The sequence below is a fragment of the Citrus clementina genome, unplaced genomic scaffold (assembly GCF_000493195.1).
Source record: "Citrus clementina cultivar Clemenules unplaced genomic scaffold, Citrus_clementina_v1.0 scaffold_4, whole genome shotgun sequence".
Lineage (NCBI taxonomy): Eukaryota > Viridiplantae > Streptophyta > Magnoliopsida > Sapindales > Rutaceae > Citrus > Citrus x clementina.
The window spans coordinates 10,876,884-10,891,245 of NW_006262274.1; the positions used below are offsets into that span (position 1 = coordinate 10,876,884).

General features: G+C 35.3%; 3 protein-coding genes and 1 non-coding gene across 4 annotated transcripts in view; 3 read left to right on the top strand and 1 right to left on the bottom strand.

Annotated features, from left to right (window-relative positions):
* Positions 1-1,262: 1,262 nt before the first annotated feature.
* Positions 1,263-6,338, top strand: LOC18044637 (protein ABCI7, chloroplastic). Its single transcript, XM_006436687.2, has 3 exons — positions 1,263-2,382; positions 5,313-5,572; positions 5,852-6,338. Exons 1-3 carry the CDS (start codon positions 1,501-1,503, stop codon positions 6,168-6,170), a joined length of 1,461 nt encoding a protein of 486 aa, XP_006436750.1. The 5' UTR covers positions 1,263-1,500; the 3' UTR covers positions 6,171-6,338.
* Positions 6,339-6,578: 240 nt separating this feature from the next.
* Positions 6,579-6,710, top strand: LOC112099400. The gene has a single exon (XR_002906204.1). It is a non-coding gene; the product is annotated as a U6atac minor spliceosomal RNA (small nuclear RNA).
* Positions 6,711-8,149: 1,439 nt separating this feature from the next.
* LOC18044638 (pentatricopeptide repeat-containing protein At5g46580, chloroplastic) lies at positions 8,150-10,485 on the top strand. The gene is given in 1 exon segment (XM_024185785.1): positions 8,150-10,485. A coding segment is annotated over 1 exon segment (2,196 nt). The 5' UTR covers positions 8,150-8,249; the 3' UTR covers positions 10,446-10,485.
* Positions 10,486-10,946: 461 nt separating this feature from the next.
* The window catches only part of LOC18044639 (protein phosphatase 2C 29), a 5,011-nt gene continuing 1,595 nt past the window's right edge, over positions 10,947-14,362 (bottom strand). Inside the window, exons 2-6 of the mRNA XM_006436689.2 lie at positions 13,970-14,090; positions 13,473-13,562; positions 12,684-12,823; positions 11,743-12,007; positions 10,947-11,431 (exon numbers count right to left, since the gene is read on the bottom strand). Of these exons, the coding sequence (XP_006436752.2) occupies positions 11,307-11,431; positions 11,743-12,007; positions 12,684-12,823; positions 13,473-13,562; positions 13,970-14,090 (741 nt within the window). The 3' untranslated portion in view covers positions 10,947-11,306. The remainder of the gene's footprint in view (positions 11,432-11,742; positions 12,008-12,683; positions 12,824-13,472; positions 13,563-13,969; positions 14,091-14,362) is intronic.

Below are 14,362 nucleotides of genomic sequence, written 5' to 3' on the forward strand. Positions count from 1 at the left end.
GATGGTTACAAATAAAAAATTAATTAACAGTAAGCAAAAATTAATTAACAGTAGGCAACTAATAATCCTAATCTATTAAATTCAAGTGCTAATCACAACTCAAAGCAATTTAATTAGGTAAAAAGTAACGAACAATAACCAAAATTATGCCCAATAACCAAAATTACAGCAAAATGGCAAATGCATGTAAGCTTGATGATTACAAATAAAATGGCAAAAATTCATTAACAATAACCAAGTAGTAATCCTACTTACAATGGACAGAGTAGAAGACAGTAGAGATGGAAGAACACTGCTGCGAGAGAGTGAGAGAGATATGCGTCGGTTACAATGAGCAAGAGAGGGCAGAGATGGAAGAAGAATCGAGAGAGAGGGGGGTTGATTTCGATTTCTAGGGCTCCATGTCCAAATTGCCCGCTTTCTTTACAATTGCAAAACGCAATGTTTTCGCCTCACGTGATATGTCCAAACTACCCTTATGACGTCAGCATAATTTTTATTCAGTTAACGGAATGGTGGAAAAATGCTAACAGTTTAAACATTTAGTGGTAAAATGATAATTTTACCAAACTATGGTACTGACATGATGTGTCAGAATACCTTTAGTGGAAAAATGATAATATCCCTAAATTAATATAAAAATCTCCAACATACAATAAAAATTATAAATCTTAAAGTCTCATAAAAGAAAAACACACGCACACAGCTTCTGCACATCCTTTATTCCAATTATCTTTTTTTCCCATTTAAATGTCTATTGTCTTAATTTTCCCAAAAAAATAATAATGTAGCATTAAAATAAATTATCTATCCACGAATTCTGGTCCAAACGACATTTGCATGGATGAACATGTTGCATGCAACCTACACTTGCAGGTCAGTTTCTCGCTTTTTCAATTGATTTACCTGTTACGCATATGCACCGAATTTAGGTCATGTTCGATTGTAGGAAAAGAGAGAGAGGTGAGAAAAAAAAGAGTGGAGGAGAAAGAAAAAGAGAAGAAAATAATGGAGAGTTTAATTTTTTTTATTAAATTTAAGATAAAATTAAAAAAAATTAATTTTATAATTTTTTATCTTTTTTTTTTATAGAATTTTATAATTTTTTATCTGGACAAACATGTGTTAAAGTTTTGATGACTGGCTGATGACCTGTATGTCAGGTTACCACCTCCCTTCAACGTGTATCAATATTAGCCCTGGAATAATATTTGACGGTCAATTTGGTAAAAGACAAATTATAGGGGTATGGAATCACCGTCGCAACGTAGCCCTCCCCTATTTTTATTTTTCTAATGAGATATTCAACTATGGCGAGCGTAGGAAATAGCAAACCTCTGTGATGTCAAAGCACGACTCCTTTTAACCAGAACGAGAACTGTAGACACAAACTCGAAACCGAGTCTCAAACTGTCTGGTCACAACAACAACACACTTCATCCAGATCCCAATCTATGTATAATCTAATCTATTAACAGCAAACACCATCATCATTCATCAATGTCTGCACTTTCATTCTCACCACATCTTCACATAAACATAAACAGAAACCCCAAACTCACTCCAAAACGAAGAGCTAAACCCAACAAGATCAGAGTTTCACTGCAAACAACTTTTCCACAAGCCACCTTTTCAGACCCTTTTGTGATCCAGTTAGCAGAGTCCCTTGAAGACTCTCTCCCCTCATCATCATCATCTTTACCGCAGCCTTTGCCTCTCCAGAAACTTCGAGACTCTTCCTCACAAACCCTCCTGTCAACCCCTTGGCCTTCTCGCAAAGATGAACCTTTTCGCTTCACTGACACTTCAATGATCAAAAGCTCCCAAATTCAACCCATTACTCGTCCTTCTTCTTCATTGGATGTTTCAACCGATGCCCAGTTCCCTAGTCTTGTTCTTATTGATGGGTTTATCCAAAATTCCGCTTTGAATTTGTCAAATTTACCTGACGGGGTCTATGTTGGCAGCTTATTAGGTGTATCTGATGGGATTATGAAGAGGGTTAGTGATTTTATAAGTGAATTTCAATGTGGTGATTTGTTTTGGTCAATTAATGGGATGGGGGCTCCTGATTTAGGGGTTATTTATGTTCCGGCAGGCTGTAAGGTAGAGAATCCCATTTATTTGAAGTACTTATCAGTTGAAGGTGGAAATGTGGATTCGAAAAAGTTACCCATATCGAATCCTAGGGTGGTTGTGTTGGTGGAGGAGGGAGGAGAGGTCGGTATAATTGAAGAGTTCGTTGGCAAAGAGGGTAATGACTGTTATTGGGCTAATTCAGTTTTGGAGGTGGTGATTGGAAAAGGGGGAAAGGTTAGGCATTCTTATTTGCAGAATCAGTCTTTGAATGCCGCTCATATCAAGTGGACTGCTGTGAGGCAGGTAAATTCTTGTTCCTAATGCTGTCCTTTTAGTTTGTAGAAGGCTTTTAAAAGTGAGTTTATTGTGCTTCCTCATGGTTGAAACTTTGGTGAATTTCGTTATGTTTAATTGAGCAATGAACATGAAACAGATAATTTTGTGATTAATGTCTGTCTAATACCTGCTTTATAAAGTTTAATGGTAACTGTATGGGTGCTAGTAGGTTTAACTGGTAAAGTCTCTTGTAGCATTATTGCTCGGTGGGAGGGGATCGGGTTAGAATGCTATTCACATTGGTGAGGAAGGGATTTGGCTACCATCATGCTACTAATATAATAAAAAAAGAGTTTAATGGTTACCATATGTTGACTTTGAGAGGATTCAATGTTCGGCTTTACCTAGCGCTACAGCATTCGTCCATGAGTATCTATTACTTGCTTTGCTCCATTCATTTAAACTAGATATAAGATGAAATCAAAGCTTTTTTTTTTTTTTTACCCTCTACTGACAGCAATATTACCTGTTCGATGTTTTTACGCCTAGCACCATTTCTAATCTTGCAATCAGGTTTTGCTTTTCTACCATATATCTTCTCTTCTATAAACCTTTAAATTTCTTGGTACCTCTTTGTCTGGTGTTTATGGGTTTTCATACCTTGTAAAGACTTTAGATGACAATTTCTTTGCCTAAGTGACTTAATAATAACAGATTTGATTAGAATTGTTGGTTTAGAATGAGAAATTGGGCTTTCTTTACTACTGCAAAATCGTTTGTGACTATGTTGCCATCCTAAATATCAACCAAACCGATTGAGCGGTAGCAAGTTGTTTCTTCTTTGCTCAACTTTATTGTGGATTCTACTGCACAATCTGTGTACATGTAGTTTCAGTTTTGTCGCTTGGAAAAGTTGCTGATTCTTTTAGTAATGATCAGTGGTGATGTGTTTAGTAAATAATAGCAATTTTGTGACATGACTGCATACCTGTTGTACATCCACCATTGCTATCATTGAGTCATTATCCTTCACTTTTGATTTTTTAATTAAATGTACAAACCAGACTGATTGTTGTTTGAGTTTTCTAGTCATCTGTTCAAGTACACTGTAGCAGTTCTATATCGACTCTTAAGTTGTTTCTTTGTCTTGTAGCGGTTAGGTCATTGGTTCATCCAATTAAGAGAGTTGACCGCTCTGTAAGTTAAGGATTTTAGAGAAAAGATTTCCAAGATGTCCATTTTAGATCGAAACTTTATACGCATCTATTTATGTTAAGTAATGAATAACCTGTAGAAGATTGGATTTTTATGAGGTAATCGTCGCACTATAATGGAGATTGTTTTAGAGAAAAGAACTAAATGGATATACATGGGGAGAGAGAGTAGTATCATAGTCTATTCTCTATCCAAAGAAAATTTGAAGGACAATAGCCTTACATAATGTGTTTGTATTTCGGTTTACCTTCCTGCTAGATGTTTAATATCCTTTGCTGAGGGGCAGTCTTCTTGGATGTTACTTATCCAATTTCTTTTTTCCTTTTCTTTTTCCTTCCTTTTGCTGCATGAGTTATGGTTTAGAAGTTGTTGATATCTAATAAATCAGAACTTAATAACTGATTTAAAATACTGATAAATTTTTTCTCTTCTAATTGTTAGAACTATTGTTTGGATCCGTACCTACCCACTTAAGCTTTCAGGTCAAATAGTATCTTGACATGGTGTCAAAGCTAGTGTTTATCATGATCTCTTGTATTTAAACAACCCACCCCCAAAAAACAGCCAAAAAATAAATAAATGATTGAATTTGTCTCTATTTCTGTCTTCTATCTCTTTTGGGTTTGGTTTCTGTCTTCTGTCTTTCTTGGGCTTGGCCCAGTGACAAGCTGGTTGGGTTTCCATGTTGCGAGCTAGTGTTAGAGCTTAATAAAATTGTTCAAGCCTTCACCTGCCAGCTTAAGCTTTCAAATCAAGCAGAAATTTAACACTAAAATTTGGAGTCTTTTCTTATTTGCATGTCGTAGAAACATATTCCTAGTTTCTATATCTGCTTGGTTTTTGTTAATGGTAGTGTTTTAATGAGAACAAAAATTTGCGGTATGTCATTTATTTTGCCTGGTCAAGAATGATAACTTTCCGTCTCTATGTAGAAATGTTTTGAAGTTTTCCAGGGTAACTTTTGGAGTCTCAAATGTTTTCTTATTTAAGTTTTTCAGGAAATATTAGTGAGTAATTTAGAACTCTGGTTTTATTACTTGAAATTGACAATTTTATTTGAGATGGATATTAGATGTGACTGGGAAAAAATGTTCTTGTTCTTCAAAACCCACCTTTTGATATTATTAAAAAAAAAAAAAAAAAACCCACACATGCAGTGATGGTTTGCACTTATACTTGTATACGTGCGTTTACATAATTGTGACAGGTAGCCTTTTGCTTGAATCTCACCCATCGTATTAATAAATTTATATTGAGGAGGGGCTTTAAAATTAGGTCAAGGGGTATCCTGAGAGTAAAAAAGCATTGGCAGACATGGTTGAAGCATTTGAATCTTATTGTTTTGCAGGTTTAGACCCCGCATCAAGGGGAATCATTGATGCGTACTTTTTCTTTTGTGAAATTGTAAAAACGTAGGCAACTTTGTTTAATTGATTCTAAGAATCAATTTTACAAACTGATAACTTTCTCAACAGAGTATTTGTATTTTTTGAATTAGTGGAGTAATTTGCTATTGATACTTTAATTGGAGTTTCATTGACTCCATTTTGTTGGTCAAGGCTGATTTTAATAGGTTGTCAATGAACGGTGAAATTTTCACCTTGTCATAGAGATCTAGGAGAACCACACAGCCTCAGCGCTTAATTTTTCTAGATTAATTCTTCAAACCATATTGTGCACTATCTATGTACTGTGAATTGATTGAGCAAGCAAATTATTCATCAATCTGTTTTTCTTTGCAGGAAACAGCTAGTGGTTATGAGCTTGTAGAGGTAAGTACTGGTGGAAAATTGAGCAGGCACAATGTCCATGTTCAACAATTAGGCCCTGATACAGAGACAGAGTTATCTTCATTTCATTTGTTGGTCTCTGATCAAACACAAGATCTTCATAGTAGGCTAGTGTTGGACCATCCACGAGGCTATTGTCGACAGCTTCACAAGTGTATTGTGGCTCATTCGCTAGGACAAGCTGTTTTTGATGGGAACGTAAAGGTTAACAGGTAACTGTGTCACATCCAATCGTAATACCTGGTAGCATTATTTGCATTACATGCCATTATATGTCCCCGTTCAAAATCATCAGGTATACAAATCACATTGTTCCATTATCAGAGTCCCTTTTTTTCTACGCAATTTTTCTAGACTACTAGTTTCTCCAACGATACATGTTGAAAATTGATGCTAAATTAAATAGCTAGCGAAGTTGTAGAGGTGAAAAAAAAATGTGTTGAATAGGCATGCATCTGGACTCTGAATCGATATATCTTTTGTGCATGCAGATATGCACAGCAAACAGATGCTGGACAACTAACAAGAAGTCTCCTCCTTGAACCCCGTGCAACTGTAAATGTCAAACCCAATCTTCAAATTATTGCCGACGATGTGAAGTGCTCACACGGAGCTGCAATAAGTGATCTAGAAGAAAGCCAACTCTTTTACTTTCAGGCGCGGGGCATCGACTTAGAGACAGCAAGGAAAGCTCTTGTTTTTTCATTTGGAGCTGAGGTGATCGAACGGTTTCCTTACCCTTCTATTCGAAACCAAGTCGTGAGTCATGTCAAAAATTTGATGGGAACTACTGATGTTAGTTTCTCGTAGTCAGGGTTTATAGATGGTGTGCATATTCTGTTTTTGTTGTGCCCTACACATTATATTATACGATCAATTTTTATTTTTTTTAATATCAGAATAATAATATTATTGTTTAGAAAGAAACGAGTTGTTCTTTTCTGAATACAAACAATATGGCATCTATGCTTCTGATTCTGTTCGTTTTAAGGTGTGTCTATTTTGAAAGAGAAAAGCGTTTGGTTGATTTGAAATCTAGGACCTTTAGATGCAGACATGGGATGCAGGGATCCAAGTATCCAACAATGAAAAACAGGGAAACGAGAATGGCTTTAAGAGAATGTCAGTGGGGTACATTGATAGCTAGGTTAATATCCCACATCGTCAAAAAGACAAACTTGATATCATTATAAAAGGCCATTAAAATACTTCGCATTTGTGTTCGTGAAAAGGAGAGATGGTTGGCATCTCCCCTGACAGGGACGGGAACTGTCTTTGGACATTTCTTGTTTCCCACACATCCGGTTAAGGCTACCCACCTTAAAGGTGGATCTTATACCAATTTTTTTTTTAAAAAAAAATAATAATCATTCCAACTTTTCTTTTGGAAAAAAAAAAATCATTATTCATTCTAACGCAACATTACGTAATTCTAATACAACATTACATAATGTTTTGATTTATTCACCTTCAAGATAGATCTCATAACCCAATTTTCTTTTAAAAGAAAAAGAGTTAAAAAAAAAAAAAAAAAGAAACTCATTTACCTTGCTTGAGAATGAGAAAATGTAATGTTTTGACCTACCCACCTTTAAGGTGAATCTCATAATCTAATTTTCTTTTTGAAACAAAGAGTTAAAAAAAAACTCATTTATGTTTTTTTTTTTTGGAAAAAAAAAAACTCATTTATGTTTTTTTTTTTGGAAAAAAAAAACTCATTTATGTTTTTTTTTTTGGAAAAAAAAAACTCATTTATGTTTTTTTTTTTGGAAAAAAAAAAACTCATTTATGTTTTTTTTTTTGGAAAAAAAAAACTCATTTATGTTTTTTTTTTTGGAAAAAAAAAACTCATTTATGTTTTTTTTTTTGGAAAAAAAAAAACTCATTCACCTTACTTGAGAATGGGTAGAAAATATGTTTTGATTTATTCACCTAATTTTCTTTTTGAAACAAAGAGTTAAAAAAAACTCATTTATGTTTTTTTTTTGGGGGGAAAAAAAAACTCATTCACCTTACTTGAGAATGGGTAGAAAATATGTTTTGATTTATTCACCTTCAAGATGGATCTCATAACCCAATTTTCTTTTTAAAAAAATAGTTAAAAAAAAAAAGAAGAAGAAGAAGAATAAACTCATTTACCTTACTTCAGAATGAGAAAATGTAATGTTTTCACCTACCACCTTTAAGATGAATCTCATAATCCAATTTTCTTTTTGAAACAAAGAGTTAAAAAAAACCTCATTTATAGAATGAGAAGAAAATTAATTCTAATTACATCACATTACTTAATGTTTTGATCTTTAAGGTGGATAGCCCAATTTTTTCTGAAAAAAAGAAAAGAAAAAAAGAGTAAAAAAACGCATTCGCCTTTCTTTAGAATGAGTAGATAACTAACTCATTCTAAAGCAACATCACTTAATGTTTTGATTTTGAATAAGGATAGTAAAATACAAGTCCGGATTCAGATATGGCAATGTTCGAATTTGATCTAGACATATTCTTTAAACACTTGATCAGATTTTTTATTCAAATTTAAAAAGTCCAAATTTTATATTTTATAATATTATATCTATATCAATTTATTTTATATTTTTATATTTTTTAAATTCTATTTTAATGAAATTGAGAATGAAAATATAAAATTTAGATATTTAAAATTTTAAATATATGTAATAGGTGGATTAAATAAATGATAATTATTTAAAATAATATTTATCTCATAATTTTTTTAATAAAATCTAAGTTCAGGCCGGACTCTGAACCTTTAAGTGATGCCAAAACTGACCAGGCCTGGCTCATCCCAAGCCGCTCCTGGCCGGGTGGGTATCTTCGACGTCCTGGGGACCAGGTCACCAAATATATCCAAAACCATTTCTTCTTACTAGTGTGATGTGTGTGCGCGCGTATATCCAAAAGACGAATAGATATTTCTCAACTTCCCTCGCTCTAATGGCTGCATCTCTCTCTACAGCTCTGGATGTCCATTTGAGCATACCAAAATCAGACACGAAGAGGCCCATTTTCTTGACCAAACCTACTCAAAGAAGCCACCCAATCAAAATTAACATATCTTGCAACTCAAAGTCTTCTGAGAACGTGGCAGCAGAATCTCCAAACCCCGAAACCAAAACCCTATCTTTATCCGAGCAGCTCAAGCCTCTTTCTTCAACGACACTCTCACCAACCAAGAATGACCGAACCCCTCTGTTATCCAAGCCAAAGTCAACGTGGGTCAACCCCACCAAGCCCAGAAGGTCTGTGCTTTCACTGCAAAGACAAAAGCGCTCTACATACTCCTACAATCCTCGGGTCAGAGACCTTAAACTCTTTGCAAGAAAGCTCAATGACTGTGACAACACTGAAGAAGCTTTCTTACGTGCTATAACTGAAATCCCACATCAACCCACCAGAGAAAATGCGCTCTTAATACTCAACAGCTTGAAGTTTTGGCAGAAGAGCTATTTTTTCTTCAATTGGATCAAGTCCCAGAACTTGTTTCCCATGGAAACTATATTCTATAATGTTACTATGAAGTCTTTGAGGTTTGGGAGACAGTTTCAACTCATTGAGCAGCTTGCTAATGAAATGGTAAGCAATGAAATTGAGCTTGATAACATTACTTATTCTACTATTATCACTTGTGCTAAGAGGTGCAATCTTTTTGATGAGGCTATAGAATGGTTTGAGAGAATGTACAAGACCGGTTTAATGCCTGATGAAGTTACATATTCTGCTATTTTAGATGTTTATGCTAAATCTGGTAAAGTTGAGGAAGTGTTGAGTTTGTATGAGCGAGGGGTGGCTAGTGGCTGGAAACCTGACCCCATTGCATTTTCTGTGTTGGGGAAGATGTTTGGTGAATCCGGGGATTATGATGGAATTAGGTATGTTTTGCAAGAGATGAAATCCTTAGGGGTGCAGCCTAATCTGGTTGTATACAATACTTTATTAGAGGCAATGGGCAAGGCAGGGAAGCCTGGCTTGGCTAGGAGCTTATTTGATGAAATGGTGGAATCAGGTTTAACTCCAGATGAGAAAACATTAACTGCCCTTATCAAGATTTATGGCAAAGCCAGGTGGGCTAAAGATGCTTTAGAATTATGGGAGCGAATGAGGGAAAATAAGTGGCCGATGGATTTCATTTTGTATAATACATTGTTGAATATGTGCGCAGATATTGGATTAGTGGAGGAGGCAGAGAGGCTTTTTGAGGACATGAAGCTATCTGAGTATTGTAAAGCCAGATAAGTAATAGCTATACAGCAATGTTGGATATATATGGGGAGTGGAGGGAACGTTGATAAGGCAATCGAATTGTTCGAAGAAATGTCCAAACTGGGAGATGCTGTCAATGTTATGGGTAGTACTTGTTTGATTCAGTGCATGGGTAAGGCTAGGAGGATTGATGATTTGGTTAGAGTCTTTGGTGTCTCAATTGATAGAGGAGTTAAACCGGACGATAGACTTTGTGGGTGTTTACTATCTGTAGTGTCTCTTTGTGTGACGAGTGAAGATGTTGATAAGGTTATTACATGTCTGCAGCAAGCTAATCCGAAGTTGGTTGCCTTTCTGAAATTAATTGAAGATAATTGTACTGGCTTTGAGAACATTAAAGAGGAGTTTAGGAATGTTATCAAGGACACTGAAGTTGATGCTAGAAGACCCTTCTGTAATTGCTTGATTGATATTTGTCGAAATAGAAATCTCAATGAGAGAGCACACGAGCTGCTTTATTTGGGAACCTTATATGGCTTGTACCCTGGTTTACATAACAAAACTCTGGATGAATGGAGTCTTGACGTCAGGTCACTATCTGTCGGTGCAGCTCAGACAGCCCTTGAAGAGTGGATGTGGACTTTGGCCAAAATTGTTCGGCGTGAAGAAGTGTTGCCGCAGTTATTTTTGGCTGAAACAGGCACTGGAACTCACAAATTCTCGCAAGGTTTGGCGACAGCCTTTGCTTCACACGTAAACAAACTTGCTGCACCATTTAGGCAAAGTGAAGGGAAAGCTGGTTGTTTTGTGGCAACCAGAGAAGATTTAGTTTCATGGGTGCAAGCAAGACGCTCATCTATTACAGCCTAAAATAGGAAGCTAATTCTTCACCACTGCCTAAATGTTTGTACCTGCAAGTTTAATTTGTTATATTAGCTTTAGGGAATAGCAAGAAATATTGAAGTTTCCATTGTTCCTTTTGAAAATGCTTTTGGGTAATTGAGATTTATCATAGTTGTTTTGGCAGTCAATAGTTATTTGGATGTTGCTTTGTTACAATTTATTGTCAAGAATCAATTATGAATTTTGTAATGCTGAGATCAGTTTTTCATAATAGTAATGAGATTTGTAAATGGTTGAAAGCGGAAATGATTTTTATGCAAGGATCTCAAAATGAAATTCACTTCAACTCTGTAAACCGCATAGGTGGAAAATCCACCTTCAAATTACAAAGATTCTCACCATTTGACAAGGCAATGGTCAAGTTCAGTAAGTATGACTCTGTACCCCCACCAAACTAAAAATGCTAGTTTTTTCTTTTTCATTTTGTTCCTCAACCCCCCCCCCCCCCCCCTTTTTTTTTTACCTGACTTAAATAACAATTAAAAAACAGAAGGCTCCTAAAAATCTAAAGAGCCTCTATCTATGGAAATTCTAAAAGTCTAAAAGAAAAAGGTTTAAATAAAAGAAATAGAAAACTGTTTTTATATCCTATGTGTCCTAATGAGCATTTCCCAGGTACCCTTCCCACTTTCTTTAATCCTGAATAGAAGTTTCAGGCCTCTCTACTCAACCCTTTGATGACTACCTAACACTAGTTCAGCCTGTGTCTTTTGGATTCCCCCCTATTCACTGTAAGACACTTATCGAACCCACCAAAAATAGATCAAGTTCAAAATTCGTAAACAATTTGCAGAAACTGACTTGAGAGTTGCAACTCTTGTGCACTTGCTAAAGGTACTTTCCTGACGACTTCCAAATTCTTCCTTCAAGAGATATCACCATAACAGTGACATCATCATGGTATTTTCTGCGATCTCCTTGAGGGATGTCAAGTAATTCATGAAGATCCATCCCTGCAGACAACCAAATCAGAATTATAATCGGCAAACTATATGAATAACTAAAATCAAGTGAAAAGCTGAGTAACTATGGTAATCATTTAAAAACTTGTGACGTACTGATCTTGTTAGTGATACTACGAGCATAACTCATGAAGGTACACATGTTAATGTAGAAGAAAATTTAACAACAAAATTATGACAGCATGTGAAGATTAGAAAGAACTGACAGAGCTCATTATTATTTACTCAGAAAAGTGCATTACCTTTCATGAGTTAATTATTAAGTAAATAAATAAAATTGCAGAGAAGAAAAAATATTTTACCAGCTCTCTTTGCTGCGTGGAGAAGCAGCTCCTCTATTAGGTGCTGTGCAGGGTCACCGTCTGGAAATTTCTCCATGAAACTCTCCACAAGAGAAACTACTTCCTGATTGGTCAGATACTGATATAAGCCATCAGATGAGAGGACCAAAAATTGATCTCTTGGACAGAGCCTAAGGTGACAAAGAGAAGGTGTGCAGGATATGTATGGAGCTGTACCAATGTACTCATTTCGAAACATTTCCAATAATGTATCATTCAACTTGGGCTGCACCAAGATGCCATCATATTATTATCAGAGTTCAAAACACATTACATCCAAAAAGAATGACATGTACAAAACTTAATCAAGCGTAACAAACACAGGCATAAAGCTTATGGTGGCCTTGTTAAAGAGCAAGTAGCCACTAGTCACATCTGACCCTAACAAATGCAAAATGAATTGTAATGCAATTAAGTAGTTTACATGATACATCAGGTACACAAATCAAACAATAAATGAGCAAAGCAAAAGCATGCCTTGTACGACTTGTTAAAGACCGACTAATTAAGAGCCAAAGATGTAAACAGGCTTACTGAAGAACAATGAAACCATCAAAAAAGAAAAGAAACACTGAAGTATATATCTTGAAAGAATTTTAGTTAGGAAAAAGCATGTAGAAGGTTACATTTGTATGTCTAAGCAGAACTTAATCTTTATTAATATTATTTTGGTGTCATTTTATAAGAAAAATAAAGGATTATTTCCCTTTTTACAATGAAGATGAGTATACAATGCTTTACTAGAACACCGCACAAAAGCATTTAATAAAAAATAAATAATAATAATAGTCTTATGTCACCAGTCCACACACACCACCAGTCAGTTGTACCTTTCATTAACCACAATTGCCATTTATTATAAATCTTTAAGGCAGAGTTACAACAAAGCACATTTAACAAACCTTTTTAAGAAATCCTGCTCCAAATGCTCTTGTAACCTTAAGACGTCCTTTCACTCTATCATTGACAATGCATTGGCTGTCATCAGGGTGTTCATTCTTGATTCTTATGATTTCCTGCACAATTTGAACAAAGAAAAGTTCTTAGCAAATGGGCATCACCACCCATCAATAACATCATCCTACAGTGAGTTAAAGGTGCCAATCATCATAATTAAGGGGCAGAAAAAGAAAAAGATAAAGACACCACCAAACAGAATCGACTATTTAGCATTAACTACGCAGAAAATATACACGCAGGTGCAACTATGCATTAGTTGTCAAACAATATATTTGCAGCTTGGTCTGAAGGCATCAATTATGCATGTGGTTGTCAAAGAATATATTTGTGGCTTGATCTGACGGCATCAATATGTTAAGTCAAAACATACAATGAACTTCAGCTGCCACCAGAAGGAGAGCATATCTATCCTGAGATCAGCAGAATGTACAGTCTGACTCAATAATGAAAATAATGCCAGGAAAACTATTCTTTGTCTCATCTTTTTTTTTTCCCCTTTTTATTTTCTTTTTCTTTTTATTATTATTATTAATTTTTTTTTTTTTTTGGGGTGCTGAATCTCACCTAATCACAAACATACATGTCAACATAGACTTATCATAGCAAAATCATTTCACTGGGTACTTTGATCAACATGTGACTGAAATATGACAGTATATTTTATACGTTGAACTTACTGAACTGACTGGCACATCATCTGACATCAGATCATGTATTAAATTAAAAAATACCCCACAATGTAAGAATGTCAACATGAAAAAATAGTATGATATGACCATAGCTATGGGTAAGTCTGGGCGCAGCCCTTATTGTAGCTTCACCTGATTGCATGCATAACCAGAGAGAAGTGCAACATATCTTTGGCATTGCCTCAGGAGTCAATCAGTCAAAAGTAAATATCCTCATTCGTTAATTAAATCCTAATTATGCCCCCAAGAGCATGGTCGGGTTGGTAACAGCATGAAGCTTGTAGCCGCTGACCACCCGGGTTTGATCCTTAGGGGTAGCAAGGGGGAAAAATAAAAAACCTATTTGGGGTTTGCCCACCCCCCTTACTTAAAAAAGATTAAATGCTAATTATAAAATCAGTCATTGTATTTTGGACAATTAAATTTGCTCTGCCAAATACCATCAATGTTTTAGACTGGTGTACATAAGTGATGAAAGATAGCAAATGCAGGTCAAATAGACAAATAGTCATTCACTTTAAAACTTCTAAAAACCTAACATTTGCTCAGCACTGAATTCCAAGCATAAGAGGAATCAACATCTCCAAGCAGCTGATTGGACAGGCCAATAAACCAGTAGGTATCTGAGGACAATATCCCAAATAAACCAGTAACCAGTACCTAACAGTTATGAAGTGGTCCAACTTTTTCACAGAAAATGTATTGAAGGCATACAAGTTTTTCGTGGCTGGAGGTTCTTAAAAATTCTTTCTAAGCTAATTTTGTATTATATATATCTTGGAGCTATTAATCAAAGAATAAAGTTTATAAAGACGAAGAAGAAGAGCAACTTAATCGCGAAGGATTAGGTATAGAAAATTGTTGAAATCAGTATTTTCCCCACAATTTTGAGATCCAACAGTTTCGAGGCCAAAGAAAAAAAGGTTTGTATG